The sequence below is a fragment of the Boleophthalmus pectinirostris genome, unplaced genomic scaffold (genome assembly GCF_026225935.1).
Source record: "Boleophthalmus pectinirostris isolate CB_2022bp ecotype Guang Dong unplaced genomic scaffold, ASM2622593v1 HiC_scaffold_14, whole genome shotgun sequence".
Taxonomy (NCBI): Eukaryota; Metazoa; Chordata; class Actinopteri; order Gobiiformes; family Gobiidae; genus Boleophthalmus; species Boleophthalmus pectinirostris.
In genome coordinates this window covers 32,769,061-32,791,634 of record NW_026571047.1, presented here as the reverse complement: position 1 = coordinate 32,791,634, position 22,574 = coordinate 32,769,061, and the positions used below count along the sequence as shown (strand labels likewise).

At 40.1% G+C, this 22,574-nt stretch overlaps 2 protein-coding genes across 12 annotated transcripts in view; both read left to right on the top strand.

The window, feature by feature from the left end:
- Positions 1-13,638, top strand: part of eef2k (eukaryotic elongation factor 2 kinase) — a 77,509-nt gene extending 63,871 nt beyond the window's left edge. For 4 of the 11 annotated variants that reach the window (XM_055150028.1, XM_020931685.2, XM_020931683.2 and 1 more), the window contains 7 exons: positions 106-162; positions 2,679-2,756; positions 7,757-7,888; positions 9,506-9,694; positions 10,692-10,816; positions 10,903-11,081; positions 13,221-13,638. In XM_055150028.1, the coding sequence (XP_055006003.1) occupies positions 106-162; positions 2,679-2,756; positions 7,757-7,888; positions 9,506-9,694; positions 10,692-10,816; positions 10,903-11,081; positions 13,221-13,333 (873 nt within the window). In that variant the 3' untranslated portion in view covers positions 13,334-13,638. The remainder of the gene's footprint in view (positions 1-105; positions 163-2,678; positions 2,757-7,756; positions 7,889-9,505; positions 9,695-10,691; positions 10,817-10,902; positions 11,082-13,220) is intronic. The other 7 variants (XM_055150031.1, XM_055150030.1, XM_055150029.1 and 4 more) reach the window with 3 other exon arrangements.
- A 2,082-nt stretch (positions 13,639-15,720) lies between these two features.
- On the top strand, positions 15,721-17,714 carry slc18a3b (solute carrier family 18 member 3b). The gene has a single exon (XM_020931690.2). It carries the CDS (start codon positions 15,950-15,952, stop codon positions 17,501-17,503), a length of 1,554 nt encoding a protein of 517 aa, XP_020787349.1. The 5' UTR covers positions 15,721-15,949; the 3' UTR covers positions 17,504-17,714.
- The last annotated feature ends 4,860 nt before the right edge of the window (positions 17,715-22,574 follow it).

Below are 22,574 nucleotides of genomic sequence, written 5' to 3'. Positions count from 1 at the left end.
TCATTTAGCGGATCTTTTGGGGGTTTTAAACTGTCTTTCTCCCTTTAGCTCCTTTGTAGCGGTGGTTGTGTTCAGTAGGTTTTGAACTGTGCATGTTTATCATAGGGGCACCACCGCCATCACAGATACTACTCTGAGTCGGACGACGACAGTGTCAGACGGGTAAAAATACAAATAAATCAAAGGAAATCATCTGTAGTGACTAGTAACTTTTCCATTTGTTTCTATCACAATGAAAAAAAAAAAAAGGAATTTCTAATGAAGTCACAATTATTTGTATTTTATTTTGTATGTGGCTGCAGAACATAAAGCTGTTTTAAATCCTCCAGAGAATCAGTCTGGACTTTTGGACACATGAATCAACGACTTTATATCATATTTAAAGGTTCACTGTGCAGCTTTTCTCTCACCTGCTTTTCTCCATGGAGATGTTACTGCTTTGCCTTGAATGTTCCATGATGTGACATTAAACACATCTATCGAGCGTTTATTCATTGCAGGTGTTGCTCAAAAATACAATAGATCTCTAGGCGTTTTCAGGCCGACAGAGAACCGTGCCAGGTGCCGGTTCCCGCACCTAATCTTGAACCGACTCACGCGTTCACGCCAGAAATCAGAGCGTTCAGGAACCGAAAAGTTTTTCTAAGTGAACCGTGATGACACAGAAGATGTCAGCACGTTCATCCGGGTCACACGCAAGAAAATTAACAAACAAAGAGCAACTGAAACTATCACATATGAAATTAAAAGTTTTAAGTCTACAGAAATGATTACTGTATTTTCCGGGCTATTAGATGCGCTCTTAAGCCTCGAACTCCATCAAAAAATGACCGCGAGCCCAACAATCCAGAGCGTCCAATATACGAATCCACTCAGGTGTCCCAGCACGACTTCAGTAAACTACAAAGCCGCAGAACACACAAACACACACGGACCAGACAGCGACCGCACAGCGAAACACACCCACAGACACACTCATCACTCCACGCCGACGAGGAACGGAACAGAGGAACGAACCGAAAAAGCGAGCGCGACGTGCCGCTTCTAGACACGACTGAACAACTGAGTCACTGCGAACACGCCGACAATCCGCTGGTCCCAGACACACCTCCCTACACGCCACAACTGAACAAAGCCCAGAGTCACCGTGAACGAACAAACAAACTAAACCACTCACCCATCACACTGTTGTTTCCTTTAAATTCCCACGTGGTTTATTTGTGAAAAAAGTTCGAAAATAGACCATTTAATGACAGTGCGTCTTATAATCCAGAGCGACTAATAGCCCATAAAATATGGTACGTACTGTTGGTTTTGCATGTATGAGTGTTCACCTGATAAAATTACATCTTTGGATTGGTCGTCGCTGTCGTCTTCTCCACAGCAGATCGATGTTGTAGCAGAGTTTGACGCACATAAATAATGACTTGTATAATTACAAACGCTCGCTGGTGTCGATGATGCGATCGTGACTGTTATTTCATCCGCTTTCGTACGGCTTTGTTTTTATTTGGTGGTAAATCCACACCGTCTGTCGATGACGCGTCGTGGGTTCACGTAAATGGTTTGAAAACAGCTTCTGTGAATACGGGCGACTCTCCGCAGATCTGACCTGTAACGTAGCCTATAGTTGTCTCCCTTGAGATAGACCGGTTTAATCTGTATCGTGGAATATTCTAGACCAGGGGTGTCCAAACATTTTTCATCAAGGGCCACATATCTAAACACAGACGAAGCAGAGGGCCGATCAAGGGCCGTAGACTGATGCTCAGTACAGTGAATAATTAAAATATGTGCAGGTTTAACATGTCAGAATAGGGCTGGGTGATATGGATCAAAAAATATATCTCGATATATTTAAAATATCGATATATCGCCCACCCCTATGTTAGAATGATCCATCAGTCTTTATTCGTGCTAAGATCCTTAAAACGAGACACTAAATATTAAATATTAACTCTATCAAGGTAGATTTTTTAAAAACTTGCAGTAAAAAGTTTAATTTTAATTGATGCAAGGTAATTTGGGACAATTCACCTGGAAGCCTGAGGGCCAAGAAAAATGTGTCTGAGGGCCGCATTTGACCCACGGGCCATAGTTTGGACATGACTGGTCTAGACAAAGCAATAACATCTCCATGAACACAAGCAGGTTACACAAAGCACCTTCAAGCAGCAAAACTCTCAAATTCTCCAGTGAAATGAACTGTAGCTGTTGTAGAATTTAGAGGCAAAAGATGAAAATAATAAGACGATTTTTAAGTGAAATTATATGTTAGTATAAGTAGTACGTCTTTTTATACAACTGCACAGACAGATATTAACAAATGTCTTTTAAAACAAGTCCAATATTTAAATCTAAACTTGTACAATTGAAATAAATAATTTGACTTCCGGTAATTTACAGGTGTTCTAGTCTGTGTCACTTTTCTGGAGGTGGGGTCGCTCCCTCTTTGTCTCCATGGAAACAGATCAGTTTAATGCCATACTGCGCAGCATCGCAGGTATAGCAGTAACATCTCCATGGAGACCAACAGAAAAATGACACCGCGCGCCTTTAAATTCACGTAGATGTTCCTTTTTGACCATTCACCCTCAAATCTCACTTCTTGATTTTCCTGTTTTTCTCTCATATTTTTAACCCCTTTTCTTTGCATTTTTCCTGTTTTGGTTTGTCAGAGACGGATGGCTATTCCCGCCAGAGTCGTTTCTAATTTAAACGTCCCAGATTTAGCCAATACACCAGACAATGAAACGGTGAATACAGGATCTGCATGAGGCTTTAAAGAGCTGCTCTGTGTGTGGACGTCTGAGAACGCCACTCGAGAAGTCACACGGGTTTGTGCAAACGTGGAGAGGAGAGAGGGTCAGGGGAGGGTCAGAGGAGCAGAGGAGGAGGTCAAATGGAGCAGAGGAAGAAAAACAGAGAGTCAGAAGAACAGAGGAGAGGGTCTGAGGAGCAGAGGAAGAAGGTCAGATGGAGCAGAAGATGAAAAACAAAGGGTCAGAGGAGCAGAAAATGAAAAACAGAGGAGGAAAAACAGAGGGTCAGAGGAACAGAGGAAAAAAACAGAAGGTTAGAGGATGAAAAACTGAGGGTCAGAGGAGCAGAAGATGAAAAGCAGAGAAGCAGATGAAGAGGGTCAGAGGAGCAGAGGATGAAAACAGAGGAGAGGGTCAGAGGAACAGTGGAAGAAAACGGGGTCAGAGGGACAGACGGAGAAGATGAGAGGAGCAGAAGATGAATAATAGAAGGTCAGAGGAGCAGAGGAAGAAAAACAGACGAGCAGAGGAGAGGGTCTGAGGAGCAGAGGAAGAAGGTCAGATGGAGCAGAAGATGAAAAACAGAGGGTCAGAGGAGCAGAAAATGAAAAACAGAGGATAAAAAACAGAGGGTCAGAAGAACAGAGGATGAAAAACAGGGTCAGAAAAACACAGAAAAGGGTTGGAGGAGGAAAAACTGAGGGTCAGAGGAACAGAGGAAAAAAACAGAAGGTTAGAGGATGAAAAACTGAGGGTCAGAGGAGCAGAAGATGAAAAGCAGAGAAGCAGATGAAGAGGGACAGAGGAGCAGAGGATGAAAAACTGAGGGTCAGAAGATGAAAAATAGAGTCAGAGGAGCAGAGGATGAAAACAGAGGAGAGGGTCAGAGGAACAGAGGAAGAAAACGGGGTCAGAGGGACAGACGGAGAAGATGAGAGGAGCAGAAGATGAATAATAGAAGGTCAGAGGAGCAGAGGAAGAAAAACAGACGAGCAGAGCAAAGAGGAGAGGGTCCGAGGATCAGAGGAAGAAAAACGGGGTCAGAGGAGCAGAGGGTCAGATGGAGAAGATGAGAGGAGCAGAGGATGATAAACAGGTTTAGTTGAGCAGAAGATGAATAATAGAAGGTCAGAGGAGAAGAGGAAGAAAAACAGAAGGTCGGAGGAGCAGATGAAGCAGAGGATGAAAAACACAGGGTCAGAGGATGAAAAACAGAAGGTCAGAGGAGCAGAGGATGAAAAACAGGAGCAGAGTCAACAGAGGAGAGGGTCAGAGGAACAGAGGGTCAGGTGGAGAAGATGAGAGGAGCAGAGGATGAAAAACAGAGAGCAGAGGAAGCAGAGGAGAGGGTCAGAGAAGCAGAGGATGGAAAAACAGAAGCAGAGGGTCAGATGGAGCAGAGGATGAAAAACAGGGTCAGAGGCACAGAAGATGAAAAAGAGAGGGTCAGATGGGGAAGAGGAGCGGAGCAGAGGATGAAAAACAGAAGTAGAGGATGAAAAACAGAAGCAGAAGATGAAAAACGGTCAGAGGAGAGGGTCAGAGGATGAAAAACAGAGGAGCAGAGGAGAAGATCATAGGAGTAGAGGATGAAAAACAGGGTCAGAAGAAAAGAGGAGAGGAGCAGATGAAGCAGATGAAGCAGAGGAGAGGGTCAGAGGATGCAGATGATTCATTTTCTCTAGTGGTGTTTTTCAGTTTCCATATATTTTTCCAGCATTTTTCCAGTGTCAGATTTGTCCGTCCCTTCGCTGCAGCTGCATCTGCTCGTCCGTCCGTGTGACGCAAACGTGAAACTGCTCCTGTTTTCATTCACTCAACACCTTTAACATTACAAGTGAATAAAAGCAGTGAGGTTTTTGGTTTAAATTTATGAAAAATCAGCTCCCTCTTTGTCCAAATCTTTCACCAAATCTTCACCAATTATAATTTAATATTTGGTAATTATTTGCTGTATCTTAATGTGCTTTTTGTGCTTTTTTTTCTCTGTGTGATCCTTTAACAGGCATGTACTTAACCAAACAAAAGGCTGATGGTTTGAATCATTCAGTACATTTTTATTCACTATGTCTTTATACACATAGATTTTTTCCACATTAGTTCTGTGGAAGATTGACTCTGCAGTAGTGTTGTCACGATACTAAAGATACTAAACTTTCAAACTTTTGATTCTAAGAAATGGACTCGATACTCAATACCGATTCCAATACCACAAGAATAATGAAAAACTCTTTTTTTTTTTTTTTTTTTTTTTAGACAATAGAATGTGATTTTCAACATTAAATCGTAGTATTGTCTTTTCTTTTCCCATATGGCCTTGGTATCTGTGTAATCCCTCAGTGGTCCCGGTCTAACCAGGACTCTAAACCAGGACTAAACCAGGACTCTAAACCAGGACTAAACTAAACCAGGACTAAACTAAACAGGACTAAACCAGGACTAAACCAGGACTAAATCAAACCAGGTCAGGACTAAACCAGGACTAAACCAGGACTAAACCAGGACTAAACTAAACCAGGAAACAGGTCTAAACCAGGTCTAAACACCAGGACTAAACCAGGACTAAAACCAGGTCTAACTAAACAGGTCTAAACAGGACTAAACCAGGAAAACCAGGACTAAATCAGGTCTAAACCAGGACTAAACCAGGACTAAACCAGGTCTAAACCAGGTCTAAACCAGGACTAAACTAAACCAGGACTAAACCAGGACTAAAACCAGGTCTAAACCAGGACTAAACCAGGACTAAACCAGGACTAAACCAGGTAAACCAGGACTAAACCATAAACCAGGACTAAACCAGGACTAAACCAGTAAACCAGGACTAAACCAGGACTAAACCAGGACTAAACCAGGACTAAACCAGGACTAAACCAGGACTAAACCAGGACTAAACCAGGACTAAACAGGACTAAACTAAACCAGGTAAACTAAACTAGGACTAAACTAAACCCTAGGACTAAAGGTCTAAAACCAGGTCTAAACAGGAAACTAAACCAGGACTAGGACTAAACCAGGACTAAACCAGGTAAACCAGGATAAATAGGTCTAAACCAGGACTAAACCAGGTCTAAACAGGTCTAGGACTAAACCAGGTCTAAACCAGGACTAAACCAGGACTAAAACCAGGACTAAACAGGACTAAACAACTAAACCAGGTCTAAACCAGGTCTAAACCAGGACTAAACCAGGTCTAAACCAGGACTAAACCAGGACTAAACCAGGACTAAACCAGGTCTAAACCAGGACTAAACCAGGACTAAACCAGGACTAAACCAGGAAACCAGACTAGGACTAACCTAAACCAGGTCTAAACCAGTCTAAACCAGGAAAACCTAAACCAGGACTAAACCAGGTAAACCAGGACTAAACCAGGTCTAAACCAGGACTAAACTAAACCAGGTCTAAACTAAACCAGGACTAAACCAGGACTGGAACCAGGACTAAACTAAACCAGGTCTAAACCAGGTCTAAACCAGGTCTAAAGGTCTAAACTAGGGAACTAGGTCTAAACCAGGTCTAAACAGGTCTAAACCAGGTCTAAAGGACTAAACCAGGTAAACCAGGTCTAAACCAGGTCTAAACCAGGTCTAAACCAGGTCTAAACCAGGTCTAAACCAGGTCTAAACCAGGTCTAAACCAGGTCTAAACCAGGATTAAACCAGGTCTAAACCAGGTCTAAACCAGGTCTAAACCAAGGTCTAAACCAGGTCTAAACTAGGTCTAAACCAGGTCTAAACCAGGTCTAAACCAGGTCTAAACCAGGTCTAAACTAGGGTCTAAACTAGGTCTAAACCAGGTCTAAACCAGGTCTAAACCAGGTCTAAACCAGGTCTAAACCAGGTCTAAACCAGGTCTAAACCAGGTCTAAACCAGGTCTAAACCAGGTCTAAACCAGGTCTAAACCAGGTCTAAAGCAGGTCTAAACCAGGTCCATGGGTGTACACAAGTCTATGTGCTCTGATTCTTCATACATTCAGGAAAGCTTCATTTTTGTCCTGTGAAAGTTTCTTCTTTAGTATCGATACCTGCGGGGAAAAAAAAGGATCTTCTTTTGATACCAGTTTTAGTATCGATTAGGGTCTGATTTTTGACAACTGCTCTGCAGACGTCACAACATAGATAACAAAAAAAGATAATGTATTTCCATAAAACTTATCGTTCTAAATAACACAAACTTGTCCTGATGACTTTTCTTGCTCTTGTCTGCTTCAATCTGTCTTATTTTATTAAAGGTCCCACATTACGCAAAACTGACTCTTGTGAGCTTTAAGTCATGTTCAGGGTTCCCACGGTCCTGGAAATTAAAAATGTCAATTTTTCTAAATTCAATGAAAGTTTTGGAAAAGTCACCTAATTTTAGTATCTCATGCAACTCCAGCTTTCTGTTAAGTTCTCATGATTCTATTATGATTATTTCCAAACATGTGTATTTGTTTAAAAGAGACGACAATAAAAGCACTGACAGGATTTTGAATGTTAAAAAACTATAATCCCAAACCATAAAGTGAGTGGAAAGAGTTAACATTTCATATTTAGCCCTAAAAGTCTGATCAGTTCTACACATGTAGGGGCCGTAATGTCATGGAAAATTCACTTTAGGTTAAGAAAAAGTCATCAAAGTTTTGAAATTTTGTCAATGAAAAAGAGTGGGAACCCTGCATGTTATAATTCTTGTTTTATAATATGTTCTTACCTCGTCAAAAACAGACCTGGAGTTGTATTTTGTGTGTTTTCTTTCTGTTTGTGAGAAGAACTCAGCGTAAATGTGCAGGTGTGTTTGTGAGTTAAACGTGAATGAAACAAAAACACAAATCCAGGTCTGTTTGTGACGAGGAAACAACATTAGAACAGAGATCGGAAAACAGCGTAACATGGGTCCTTTAAATGAGTTGAGCGCGTGCCTGATGGAGTGATTTTTAACCCTGTGATCACTCCTCTGTCCAAAAGTTTATTTTTGTGTTTGTGTTTTGTGTTTTTGTGTTTTGCTGCAGCTGTCGGAGGAGAAGTGGAGTTTCTTCCACTCGTCCAGAGCTCACGTTCACAGACCCTCGTGTGTGGCCACGGAGGTGGAGAGGCTCAGCTCGCTCCTGCAGAAGAAGATCGGACAGTCTGTGCTCGGAAAGGTACACGGAAAACTAAAAACTATGAGCTGCTGAGACTTTGCAGCTGATGTCGTCAACATTCTCTGGGGGGGTGACGCGAACTGGAGGCACTGCTCTGTCTGAAGCTCTGGTACACAAGTTCGACTTTAATCTGAGCTTTGTTTTAACACACTTTCCACGTTTACATGAGCTTTAATTCTGAATAAAAATAAATTCCACTTTAAAAAGACCATGTGAACACTGAAATGAAAATGATTATTCGGAGTTAAACTTAATTCTGAAGTAAGTGGGAGGTTTATTCATTTTTTAAAGCCAAATTAATTTATTCCTCGATCATGTAAACGTTTATTCTTCTTAAAAATAATTGCGGTTGTTCATGCTCGTTGTGTCGCCCTTCGATCCGGCTCCACCAGTCGTGGCTTCGGACTTTCCTCCACGTCTCTTTGGATTTGTGAGCGGGATGTGGGAGTGGGCTGAGGTAGATCAGCCTCACGCTCAGTTTGTCTTCTTCCTCTCTTCTCCGACACTCTTCCCTTCTCCTCCTCAGCCGACAGACGTAAAGTGTGATGAGACAATTCTCCAGCTGCTGCGCAATTATCATCAGAACAACTGCGGAAAAAGTTTGGATGGTGTTTGTGTCCGTGGTGTAACGACAAAAACCGAGATGACAGAAAAGCCGGGAGCAGCTGAAGTGTGTGTTTTCTTCCGGTCGACGTAAATACGTTTGTGTCTCTGTCCAATCAGAATTAAATAAAGACGATTTAACGTGTTTTCCATGTAAACCTCAATTCAGAATTATTATCGCCATGTGAACTCGAAGGAGAATATTTTAATTCCGGACTTTTTAATTCAGAACACTTAATTTGGAATAAAAAAAACATGTAAATGTGACCACTCTGACTGGAAAGAGCTTTGTTCGGAATTAAAATATTCTTCTTCTAGTTTACATGAAAATAATAATTCCGACTTGTTTCTGGATTTGTTTACATGGAAAACTAGTTAAATCGTCTTTATTTAATTCCGCTCGACCGGAAGAAAACACACACTTCAGCTGCTACCGACTTTTCTGTCGTTACGCCACGGACAAAAACACGATCCAAACTTTTCCCGCGGTGGTTCCGATGAAAATTGAGCAGCAGCTGGAGAATTCTGTCATCACACTTTACGTCTGTCGGCTGAGGAGGAGAAGGGAAGAGCGTCGGAGAAGAGAGGAAGAAGACAAAGTGAGTGTGAGGCTGATCTACCTCAGCCCACTCCCACATCCCACGCTCACAAATCCAAAGAGACGTGGAGGAAAATCCGAAGACAGGACTAGTGGAGCCGGATCGAAGGGCGACACAACGAGCATGAACTGAACGAACAAATTATTTTTAAGAAGAATAAACGTTTACATGATCGAGGAATAAATGAATATGGCTTTAGAATCTGAATAAACCACCCACTTACTTCAGAATTAAATTATTTTTATTCGGAATTAAAGCTCATGTAAATGTGGCAAGTGTGATGTTACTGAAAAAGTTTAATCCAAGTGATACTGAAGGAAAACTCAAGCGCAGACGACAGACGTGTTTTCCAGGATTTGAGACAGAATGTTGTACGTACATAATCCATAATATTGATCCTGTCTCTGTGCGTCAGGTTCACTTGGCGATGGTGCGGTACCACGAGGCCGGGCGCTTCTGTGAGAAAGACGAGGCGTGGGACCAGGACTCTGCCCTGTTCCACCTGGAGAGGGCAGCACTGTGCGGCGAGCTGGAGGCCATCATCGCTCTGGGGCAGGCGTACATGCAGCTGCCCCACCACATCCTGCCCGACATGCAGATGGAGGTACAGAAGAGAACTGCAGTGTGGAGGAGGACGGGCTCTTCAGTCAGTGTATAAATGTAGAGAAATAGGTTCAAAATCCAGCAAATTAAAGGAAATAAATTCAAGCTCAAACCAGTTAAACGAAGGACAGCCGATAAAAATAGGTTTTAAGAAGTGATTTAAAAGATGATCCAAAGCACCTTCATCCGGAGCCTGGAGTTTGGACCTGCCTGAGGATCTGCAGGGATAAAAGTTTTGAAATGTAACTTGGTGCAAAACCTAAACGAGCTTTAAAAGTGATCAGTAAAATCTTAAAATCGATTCTAAAACACACAGGCAACAAGTGAAGGGAGTTGGAAAAGTACAGAAACAATTTTATTAAGTAAAAGTATCTTTACTTTGCTTAATTCCTACTAAATAAAAGTAAAATTAACCATCTAAAAACCTACTTGAGTAAAAATAAAAAAGTACTTAATATAAAATGTAATTTGAATGAAAGTTACTTACCATATTTTTCAAACTATAAGTCGCACCAGCCCAAAAATGCGCAATGAAGAATTAAAAAAACATATATAAGTTGCAGTATATGTGGGAAATGTATTTTATATTTAATATTTTTCATCCCCCATTTAATTATTATTGTAATTATTATAACCACTACAACAACAATAGTTATTATTATTATTATTTTTTTTTATTATTATTATTTATTTATTTTATTTTATATAAATTTTTATTTATTTAATTATTATTTTTAAAAATTGTATTTATTATTATTTATTTATCAATACCTATATTTCCCTTATTAACTATATTTTAAGTCGCTACTTTAAATCCTAATGATCGAACATTTTTACATTTTTGACTTATTTTAGATTAGATTAGATTTAGTATTTATCCATATTCCAGATGGATAAATACAAATATTAAGTTAAGACAATAGTTAAGTCAGTTTTGTCTTTGCCAAAGCGTCGCTGTATTTTTGTGAACCGTGTTTTTTGTTGTGTTTTGTTTCCAGGACAGCGCGGGGAACAGAGCGCGGGGTTTCCGGTATCTTCTTCAGGCGGCGGAGGCTGGAGACCGGAGCTGTATGATCACCGTGGCCCGAGCCTTCGACACCGGATTCAACCTCCCCGTGGACAAGTGAGCGGCCGAGGGGAGCGTCTGTCTCCGTCCTCTCACTGCGGAGGATTAGAGGGTCATTAGTTTTGTTTTTGTTTGTTTTCCAGGAAGCAGGACTGGGAGGAGGCGGTGCACTGGTACGACACGGCTCTGAACATGATGGACTACGACGAGGGGGGGGAGTTCGACGGGACGCAGGACGAGCCTCGGTATCTGCTTCTGTCTCGAGAGGCTGAGATGTTCCAGGAGGGAGGCCACGGGCTGAAGGCGGATCCACAGAAAGCAGGTACGAGGACGGTCCAAGTCGTTTTAGATGAATATTGTGATTTAAAGTGTCCAGATTATAACGTCACGATCCACGAGCGTCAGAGATTATAACTGTAGAGCAGAAACAAGCGCAATGTGTGAGCGTAAAAGAAAGAACATGTTTAGTACATGGGCTTTACTGATTTTACTGTTTTGCTTTTTAGCCCTGGTTTAGTCCTGGTTTAGTTCTGGTTTAGATCTGGTTTAGATTTGATTTGGCTCTGGTTTGGCCCTGGTTTTCCCTGGTTTGTCCTGGTTTAGTGCTGATTTAATCCTGGTTTAGTCCCAGTTTAGTCCCATTTTAGTCCCGATTTAGCCCTGGTTACGTCTTGGTTTAGTCCTGGATTAGACCTGACTCAGCCCTGGTTTCGTCCTGCTTTAGTCCTGTTTTAGTCCTGGTTTTAGTCCTGGTTTAGTCCTGGTTTAGTCCTGTTTAGTCCTGTTTCAGTCCTGTTTCAGCCCTGGTTTAGTCCTGGTTCAGCCTGGTTTAGTCCTGTTTCAGTCCTTGGTTTAGTCCTGGTTTAGTCCTGGTTTAGTCCTGGTTTAGTCCTGTTTCAGTCCTGGTTTAGTCCTGGTTTAGTCCTGTTTCAGTCCTGTTCAGTCCTGGTTTAGTCCTGGTTTAGTCCTGTTTCAGTCCTGGTTTAGTCCTGTTTAGTCCTGGTTTAGTCCTGGTTTAGTCCTGGTTTAGTCCTGTTTCAGTCCTGTTTTAGTCCTGGTTTAGTCCTGGTTTAGTCCTGTTTAGTCCTGTTTAGTCCTGTTTCAGCCCTGGTTTAGTCCTGGTTTAGTCCTGGTTTGTTTCAGTCCTGGTTAGTCCTGGTTTAGTCCTGTTTCAGTCCTGTTTAGTCCTGTTTAGTCCTGGTTAGTCTGTTTCAGCCCGGTTTAGTCCTGGTTTCCTGGTTTAGTCCTGTTTCAGTCCCTGGTTTAGTCTGTTTAGTCCTGTTTAGTCCTGGTTAGTCCTGTTTAGCCCTGGTTTAGTCCTGGTTTAGTCCTGGTTTAGTCCTGGTTTAGTCTGGTTTAGTCCTGTTTAGTCCTGTTTGTCCTGGTTTAGTCCTGTTTCAGTCCTGGTTTAGTCCTGGTTTAGTCCTGGTTTAGTCCCTGGTTTAGTCCTGGTTTAGTCCTGTTTAGTCCTGTTTAGTCCTGTTTAGTCCTGGTTTAGTCCTGTTTAGTCCTGGTTTAGTCCTGGTTTAGTCCTGGTTTCCTGTTTAGTCCTGTTTAGTCCTTTAGTCCTGTTTCAGTCCTGGTTTAGTCCTGGTTTAGTCCTGGTTTAGTCCTGTTTAGTCCTGTTTAGTCCTTTTAGTCCTGTTAGTCCTTTTAGTCCTGGTTTAGTCCTGGTTTAGTCCTGGTTTAGTCCTGTTTCAGTGGTTTAGTCCTGTTTCAGTCCTTTAGTCCTGTTTCAGTGTAGTCCTGGTTTAGTCCTGGTTTAGTCCTGTTTCTGCCTGGTTTAGTCCTGGTTTAGTCCTGGTTTAGTCCTGGTTTAGTCTGGTTTAGTCCTGTTTAGTCCTGTTTCAGTCCTGGTTTAGTCCTGGTTTAGTCCTGTTTAGTCCTGGTTTAGTCCTGGTTTAGTCCTGTTTAGTCCTGTTTAGTCTGTTCCTGTTTAGTCCTGGTTTAGTCCTGGTTTAGTCCTGGTTTAGTCCTGTTTCAGCCCTGTTTAGTCCTGGTTTAGTCCTGGTTTAGACTGGTTTAGTCCTGTTTAGTCCTGTTTCAGTCCTGGTTTAGTCCTGTTTCAGTCCTGGTTTAGTCCTGTTTTCAGTCCTGTTTTAGTCCTGTTTTAGTCCTGTTTCAGTCCTGGTTTAGTCCTGTTTCAGTCCTGTTTTAGTCCTGTTTCAGTCCTGGTTTAGTCCTGTTTAGTCCTGTTTTAGTCCTGTTTCAGTCCTGGTTTAGTCCTGGTTTAGTCCTGGTTTAGTCCTGGTTAGTCCTGTTTCAGTCCTGGTTTAGTCCTGGTTTAGTCCTGGTTTAGAGTCCTGGTAGTCCTGTTTCAGTCCTGGTTTAGTCCTGTTTCAGTCCTGGTTTAGTCCTGTTTCAGTCCTGTTTTAGTCCTGGTTTAGTCCTGTTTCAGTCCTGTTTCAGTCCTGGTTTAGTCCTGGTTCTTACGGTCTTTTTCCCTCTTGTTTTCTCGTAGGAGACCTTTTCACTGAAGCGGCAGAAGCAGCGATGGCGGCGATGAAAGGACGTTTAGCCAATCAGTATTACATGAAAGCGGAGGAGGCCTGGGCGCTCATGGAGGAAGAATGAACCCAAATCTAAGTTTTAACCAAGGGCTGTGTGGAGATGTGGTTATGGTTTACATATTTAAATACATTTTCTTTTAATTCCCCAACTTTGGTTTTTGGTACCAGTGCTTTGTGAGTGACGTCCGCCTCAGAATGATCCCAACTTTTCCTATTCTGATCCTGGTTTTGTCTGTTTACATAAAAATCGTATGAGAGAATCAAAGAAATATTGTTTACTGGTGTTTGCGAAGTGTCAATGTTAAATGCTCTTATTGAACAAAAAATGTACAAAGTCTGAAAATAAGAATAAATAGCTTTTATTGATTATGTTGTCTTCTTTCTGTATGTTTTATTGGTTTAATTAGTTTGATATTTACTGGTGGTTTTTAGATTCTAAAATGTGATTATGTCATTCTCCCACAAGGGGGCTCACAGGAACTGAGATGTCTGAACATTTTGATCCTGATCATCACTGACTCACTGTAACTGTTTTAACAGAAGTCTGTATTTCAGACGACGATGAATAATCCAGTCTCAAATTTCTGATCCTTTTGCTCTTTGTAAATAACTGCGATTCTCTACAGACGTTCAGCTCTTTGGTGTAATATCTGAGTTTCACCACGAGGCGGCGCCAGTGCATCAGTGTAACCACAGCGGCTCTGGTCCTCGGACCGAGCTTCAATACAAAATGTTTTTTTTAATATATTTCTGTCTCAGTGGCAGCACATTTACGCACGTGACTGTGGTTTCTGTTTTCTAGAGACAAAGTAAATATCAGGTCTTTTCTTTTAATAACAAAGTCACAAAAATATGATTAGATCAAGTTTTTTGTGTCTCTGTTCAAGTCAAAGATTCATTTTTCATCTGAAATCAGAGTTTTGACTAAATGAGTCTGAAGTGAAGAGATTAAAGACTCTTTGTTTCTGTCCCTTCTCTCTCGTGCGCGCGCAGGAGCCTGGTGGCTGCTGGTGCACGCGCGTGCCTCATTGGCTGCACGCGCAGATAAAGGTGCCCCTCGGGGCCACGCGCGCGCATCATAGAAAAGACGCGCGTGCACCACGGCCACGGCGCCTCGCGTGGGCTCAGAGCGCGACGTGCCACAGGGTCACGCGAGGCACGGCCGCGCGGACACAGTCGGAGATGAGTCACGGCGCGAAGGGACACGAGGAAAGTTTGGGGACGGTGAGACGCAGCTCCGCGGGACGCCAGTAAACATCCCCGCACTTTGACTTTTACTGCGGGTTTAATGAACTCTGGATCTTTGGCTCCGTTAACCCGAACTGACGTCACGAGGAGGCACCATGAGCGCGGACAAAGATCTCGGCTCCGGTTTGACTGATTTTCTGACCGAGTCCTGTCACCTCGCGCGGGGCGCGTTTTCACTCACGAGCGTCTGAAATGATCCTCACAACTTCAAGTTAAATGGTTTGAAGTGAATTGATTTTAGCAAAAGGAAAAGCGCAGCTGGAGTCTCCATTACGCACAGCGGAGCCGGACGCAGCGCGCGGAGCTCAGTTTAATCCTCTCCAAAACCAAACGAGAAGGACATGTTTGATGTTCAGTGGAACGCGCCACGAGGGGACATTAATCTTTCATGAAGCGGTAATGTTCAAGCCCAAATGTGAAGATAATGATGATGCTTTAACAAGAAAACATGAATGAAGTAAACTAACTGGAGATTTTACACAGCTAACGGTGTTACACAGAAGTCATTTTACGCAAAAGAAGAGGACCGAGTCTGCACTGTCCGCGGCTCACGAGACCCAACTCTGTCCAAATAAAACATGTGAGATTTCCTTCAAGCACACAGATGATCCACAGATGATCCACAGATGATCCACTGTCCCGTTTGGGTCAAATCCAAGAAATAGAAGCACAAAGAGCACGCGCACAGACGAAAGGAGGACGGAGCACAGTGAGGTTCTTTTATCGTTCACCTAAAACCCGATTTTTGTGTTTGAATAATGACTGACTGAAGACTAAAGATTGATAAACCCAGTGCAAGAAACGTATCGGACAATTTCCTTTTTACGCACAAGAGAAGCCAGCGCGTAATTTGCTTTCGAGGCATTTCTCTTTATTCCAGTGTCGACATCTTCACTGTTTTTACACGAATTGTGATTAAAACTGAACCAGTGTCGACATCTTCACTGTTTTTACACGAATTGTGATTAAAACAACTGAATCTATGAACAAATAAAAGGACTAAGATAAAAATAATAGAGTCCTAAAGTGAAGTGAGGGCTCGCACAAGATGCACAGAAACTGAAGAAAAAATTGCCAAGTTCTTGGTCAGTTACGTAACGAGTGAATTGCCCTTCATCTCGACAAAGAAAGCACAACATAAAAGAATTGTAGAACATATCGTAAAAATAAGGAATATGGATTTTAAGATTGTTTTAAGTTCTGTTGAGAAAAAAGCACGTCGTTTTTTTTTTGTTTTTTTAGTTTTTTCGAAATTCAGAATCCTAAATTTTTGAGACACGTTATCCCGACTTTTCTTTCCTTGTTTCACTGACTAAAAATTTAAATTAAACACTACTTACAATGGAATAACAAGACAAAGATGAGACATTTTTTACGACGCTGAGTTGACAAAGTTTGCATTTTTTGGGAGGGTAAAACACAGAAGCACAAAATGGATCCGGAGACCAGCGAGCCCCGCGGTTTGGCCAAATCCGCCGCGGTGAAACTCTCAGAAATGGGTGCGAAGACCAAACAGCTCGGCACGGCCATGAAGGATCCGCATCAGCAGCGACGCATTATTCTCGTTATCGTTTGCGTTGCTCTGCTCTTGGACAATATGCTTTACATGGTCATCGTGCCGATTATTCCGGATTACCTCGCCGATTTGGAGAGCGAACAGAGCGAGCACGTGCACATCGTTTTGCATCCCAACAGCACGCTACACCCCACTCCAAATTCGCCGCCGAAAAACAACCTGGACATTCAAATCGGCGTTTTGTTTGCATCCAAGGCCATACTGCAGCTCATCGTCAACCCAATCAGCGGGACTTTTATCGATCGGGTCGGTTACGATATCCCTTTGCTAATCGGTTTAATGGTCATGTTCGTTTCGACGTGCATTTTCGCGTTCGCGGAAAACTACGCCACGCTGTTTATCGCGAGGAGTTTGCAAGGTTTAGGATCGGCGTTCGCGGACACTTCGGGTTTAGCCATGATTGCCGATAAGTACACGGAAGAAGCGGAGAGAAGCCGTGCGCTGGGAATCGCTCTTGCGTTCATATCGTTCGGAAGTCTCGTGGCGCCCCCTTTTGGCGGGATCCTGTACGAGTTCGCCGGGAAAAGAGTGCCGTTCATCGTCCTGGCTTGCATATGTTTGGCGGACGGATTTTTGCTTCTTACCATCATAAGACCGTTAACGAATCGAACTCGCGAAAACATGCCGGTGGGGCCTCCGATCTACAAACTCATGATCGATCCGTACATCGCCGTAGTCGCCGGCGCGCTCACCGTATGCAACATCCCGCTGGCGTTTCTCGAACCGACTATCGCGAGCTGGATGGAAACCACGATGCACTCTTCGCAGTGGGAAATGGGGCTCACATGGCTTCCCGCGTTCTTCCCGCACGTTTTTGGCGTTTACATCACCGTCCGATTAGCGGCGAAAAACCCGAATCTGCAGTGGTTCTACGGCGCGCTCGGCATGGTCATAATCGGCGCGAGCTCGTGCACGGTTCCCGCTTGTAAAACCTTTGGCCAGCTGATCGCGCCGTTATGCGGGATATGTTTCGGGATCGCGCTCGTAGACACCGCGCTGCTTCCAACTTTGGCGTTTTTGGTCGACGTTCGCCACGTTTCGGTTTACGGCAGCGTCTACGCCATCGCGGATATCTCGTATTCCGTCGCGTACGCCATGGGTCCGATCGTCGCCGGGCAAATTGTGCATAACTTGGGTTTCGTTCAGTTGAATCTAGGCATGGGTTTGATAAACGTCCTGTACGCGCCGGCTTTGCTCATGCTGAGAAACGTTTGCCAAATGAAACCGTCGTATTCTGAAAGAGACACTTTACTGGAGGACGGTCCGCAGGGGCTGTACGACACGATTCGGATGGAGGAGCGGAGAGGGAAGAAGAAAAACTGCGTAAACGTCGACGGGAACGGAGTGGACGCGTGGAGTGGAGTTCAACGGTCGATGTCGGAAGAGTCGTTTGGGAATGATTTCACTTAAAGGGACGGTGCAATGGTTAAAATGGGCTTCTATGAGAGACTTTACAGAGGTAAGGTCGTACGAAGACGTTAATCGGAGTTCGGAAAAGCAAACAGGAGTCGACAAAAGTTTTACTAAACAATCTAGACACAAAAACGCACAATTTACCGCACTTTTAATCATAATTTCTTAACATGTATCATATTTATTCAAGCGTAACTTTTTACATTTCGTAGATAAATCCATTTATTTTGGATCCATTTTTGGATTTGTTGTCACTTCAAGATGAGATTTTAAATATTTACGTTTTTGCATTACCATTTTACACCACTAGATGGAGTCAAGAGCTGATTTTTCAAAACATTTTTCCGGTAAACGATTATATACTTACAAAAATGTTCCTTTTTGTACGTATTGCTCAAAACATAAGAGAAAAATTTGGCAACTTTTTACATTTCATAGATATTGTCATTTATTTTAGATTAACTTTTAGATTCCTTGTCACTTACGAATGTGAAAACTAAACTTTAAGAATTGAAATTTTATTTACTTTTTGACTATTTTACGCCAGTAGATGGAGTCAAGAGCTGATATTTCAAACCCTATTTCCAGTTAAATAATATATATTTACAAAAATTTTCCACTTTGTATGTATTGCGTTAGCTCAAAATATTAGAGTTAAATTTGGCAAACTTATTTACAGATTTGGCAACTTTTTACATTTCATAGATAAACCTGTTTATTTTCTATTAACTTTTGGATTCATTGTTACTACGAATGTTAAAACTAAACTTCAAGATGAAATTTTAAATATTTACTTGTTTCATGACCATTTTACGCCACTAGATGGAGTCAAGAGCTGATCTTGCAAACTGTATTTCCAGTAAAATAAAATATATACAAAGAAGGTTCCTTACTGTATGTATTGTGTCAGCTCAAAATATAAGAGTTAAATTTGGCAAACTTATTTACAGATTTGGAAACTTTTTACATTTCATAGATAAACTTGTTTATTTTGGATTAATTTTTTGATTTATTGTCACTTCAAATGTGAAAACTAAATCTCAAGAATAGAAATTTAAAATATTTACTTTTCGCATGACCATTTTACACCACTAGATGGAGTCAAGAGCTTATATTTACAGTAAAATTCAGCAAACTTATTTATTTATTTGGCAACTTTTTACATTTCGTAGATAAACCCATTTATTTTCGATTAACTTTTGAATCTGTTGTCACTTCGAATGTGAAAACTAAACTTCAAAAACGGCGAGTTTAAATATTTACTTTTTGCATTACCATTTTACGCCACTAGTCAAGAGCTGATCTTTCAAACCATATTTCCACTAAAATTTGGCAAACTTATTTAGATAATTAGCAACTAACTATTTACATTTCATAGATAAAACCGTCTATTTTCGATTAACTTTTGGATTTGTTGTCACTTCGAATGTAAAAACTAAACTTAAAGACGAGATTTTAAATATTTACTTTTGTCATGACCATTTTACGCCACTAGATGGAGTCAAGAGCTGATCAAAAGAATTCTTACAAAAACGTTCCTTATCATATGTATTGCGTTAGCTCAAAATATAAGAGAAAAATTTGGCAAACTTATTTACAGATTTGGCGAGATTTTAAATATTTACTTTTCACATGACCATTTTACACCACTAGATGGAGTCAAGAGCTGATATTTTAAACCATATTTCCAGTTACCGAAATGTTCCTTATTGTCTATTTTGCGTTATTTACAGATTTGGCAATGCAACCGATAATAGTGAATACTGAAACTGAATAGGCCTGTTTATTGCTGATGTGTCCTTGGGCAAGACACTTCCACATGCCTGGTTATAACTGCCGTTCGTGTTTGACAATCACTGAAAAGGATATTGGCGCAGATTCGCAGCCAAATCTCTAGGAATCAGTCCCAGGGCAGCTGTGGCTAAGAAAAGTAGCCTGTCCTCTTCTTCTTTAAACGCGTATATACTCAATTTTAAGCCAGATGCCCTCCCAACTCTTGCACTTCATACTCAGTCTATAAATTCTACTCAAAAAGACCAAGTAAAAAGTTCTTCTTACCGTGAAGCAGGTTGGAAATTCAGAAGTATTTTTTATATTTTATTATTTATACCTTTGGCCTTAGTGTCCAAACAAGTATAAAATATTGTGGATATACGACAACGACTAAACACGAAGCAGGAAATCGAAATAAATGTTCAGTAAAGACGCAGCCAAGGTTTTCTTCTACCTTGTAATAACTCAAAAAACACCTTTTCCTCACAGCCTAGAGGTTTTTTTTTTTTTTTTTTTTGTCTATCCTTGTTTTAGTTTTACTTTATTGTGCATTATATAAAAACAATGTATTATTATTATTATTATTATTATTATTATTATTATTATTATTATTATTATTATTATTATTATTATTATGAAGGATTTTACTATTTGTTTACTACTTGCACTTTTTGTATAATATATGGAATCTATTTTAGTGGACACACTGTTTTGCACGGAAATATCTTAAAATTAAGTTAGAACACAAATTTTTAGTTTTGAAATGTATTAATAATCATTGCTATAAAATAAGCTACAAGTATTGGTACAGACTGGCAGCCAAATCTGTATGAATCAGTCCCAGGGCAGCTGTGGTTAAGGAAATGAAAGAAAGTCCATCTGTTTCTTCCTTAAATGCAAATATATATTTGTTATACTTGTAGAAATTGCACATTTTCAAAGCACGTTTGCATACATATACATACAATATCTTCTAATTATTCTGTTTCTTTTATGCGTGAATCTATAAAAATGGGCCCAAAATTGCACAAAATGTTAAAATACTATTTCATATTTTTTAATTACACTTCTTGTGTGTATGAATAAACAAAACAAAAAAATAAATAAATGCCAGAACTGCACTTATTTTGAAAGCACAATTGTGAACTTTTTGAATTTTTCATCATCCTATACTCAATGCATAACTTAATAAAAATGCATTATAATAATGTAATTTTTTTCACTTTTAATCACAGTTTATTAATTCTTGAATTGCCAAAACTGCACACATTTTGAAAGCATTTGCAAACTTTTAGAATTTTTAATCGTCTTGTGCTCAATGCATAACTTAAGAAAATGTTGTAATAATAATAATGTTGATTTTACTCAATTTTTTCATCATAATATATTCATTACTAAGCTGAGTTAACTTAATTTTTGCTCACATTTTGAAATTACATTTGCGAGCTCTTAGAATTTTTTTTTTTTAACTCAATAAAACCATGTTATAATAATGTTTTACTCAGTTTTTACAGTTTTAATCACAATTTATTAATTACTGAGTTGCCAAAACTGCACACATTTTAAAAGCACATTTGTGAACTTTTAGAACTTTTAATTGTCTTATACTCGATGCATAACTTGATAAAAATATGTTATAAAAATGTTGATTTTACTAAATTTTTCACTTTTAATCACAATTGATTAATTATTCAGTTGCCAAAACTGCACACATTTTGAAAGCACATTTGCGAGCTCTTAGAATTTTTAATCATCTTGTACTCAATGAATAATTTAATAAAAAATATGTTATATAATGTTGATTTTACAAATTTTTTTCAGTTTTAATAACAATTTATTAATTCTTGAATTCCTCAAATTGCACACATTTTGAAAGCACATTTGCGAACGTTTAGAATTTTGAATCGTCTTGCACTCAATGCATAATTTAATAAAAATATATTGTTATAATGTTGAATTTACTCAATTTTTTCACTTTTAATCACAATTTATCAGTTCTTGAGTTGAGTTAACTTAATATTTTTATTTAATTTTTGCTCCTGTTTGCTTTTCTAACCTTCCATAATTGACCCTCAAACCTCACAGAAGCCCATTAGACAAGTGAACTAAAGACAGCACAAAAGCTCGATATAGTTATAATATTTGAGAATTATACTTTATTTTCGTTGATGTGCAGTGCGTGTGTTGAACTTCGTGGGAGAATTGTCTGTTCCTCTTAATGTACAAATTGTAACTAAAACTCAATGTGGGACCAAGTTTATGAGCGCACTCAGCCCTACGCTACAGCGATACCAGAAATAACTCTATTTTTAGTGACAGAGGATTTTTTTACTCACGTTTCGGTTTGGCTCTGACGTGTTTTTGAGTAGAAGACGGTGTAAAGTCGTAGGGTTGTACATATGTGAAATAAAGTTGTGTTTGTGTGAATGACGTTCTGTCCATGTAACCTTCATGTTTTAATAAAGACAAGAAACATCTGTCCACATCGACTCCAACTTCATTTCAAGAAAAACATGATCAGTAAAAATGTTTTTAAAAAATGCATTATACACTTTCCACAAAGCAAAATAAGACTATTTCAAATCTGTTTTATATATTTTATCTGTATTTTAATGTATATTTACAAAATGTTTAGGACAATGAATGAAAAAAAGTGTAGTAGTAGTAGCAGTACTACTAGTAGTAGTAGTTAGTAGGAGTAGGAGTAGTAGCAGCAGTAATAATAGCAGCAGCAGCAGTAGTAGTAGTAGTAGTAGTAGTAGTAGTAGGGCTAGTTGTAGTAGTTCAGCTAATAGTCATAGTAGTAGTAGTGTTTACAAGTTGCAGTATATGAGAAGCAGAAGTAGTAGGACTAGAATCGATATATTTGGAACAACAAATGAACAGAATATATAGTGGTACACACACTATACATAGTACTTGGGCTAGTTATAGTAGTAGTGGTAGTAGTAGTAATAGTAATAGTCATAGCCTTACACGTTATTATATGTGGGAAGTAGTAATAGTAGTAGTAGTAGTAGTACTAAAATCAATATTCAGTTAAACGTTATGAGACAGTTTTTATGCGTATTATCTGGAACAATGAGCAAACAGAAAATACTGGCACACGCACAACACATGTATTTTTACTTTTTTTAAGTAGTAGTAGTAGGGCTAGTAGTAGTTAGACTAGCAGTAGTAGTAGTTGTAGTAGTAGTAGTTCGTAGAGTCCCTCAGTCGTCCAGGTAGGATCCAAAGCAAAGGAGAAATTCAATTCCGTCAACTGGACAAAAGAAAAACACACTTTTTTTTTTGT

Bases quoted from the DNA above. Each gene is read 5' to 3' on its own strand.
- slc18a3b (XM_020931690.2), top strand. From the start codon at position 15,950: ATGGATCCGGAGACCAGCGAGCCCCGCGGTTTGGCCAAATCCGCCGCG.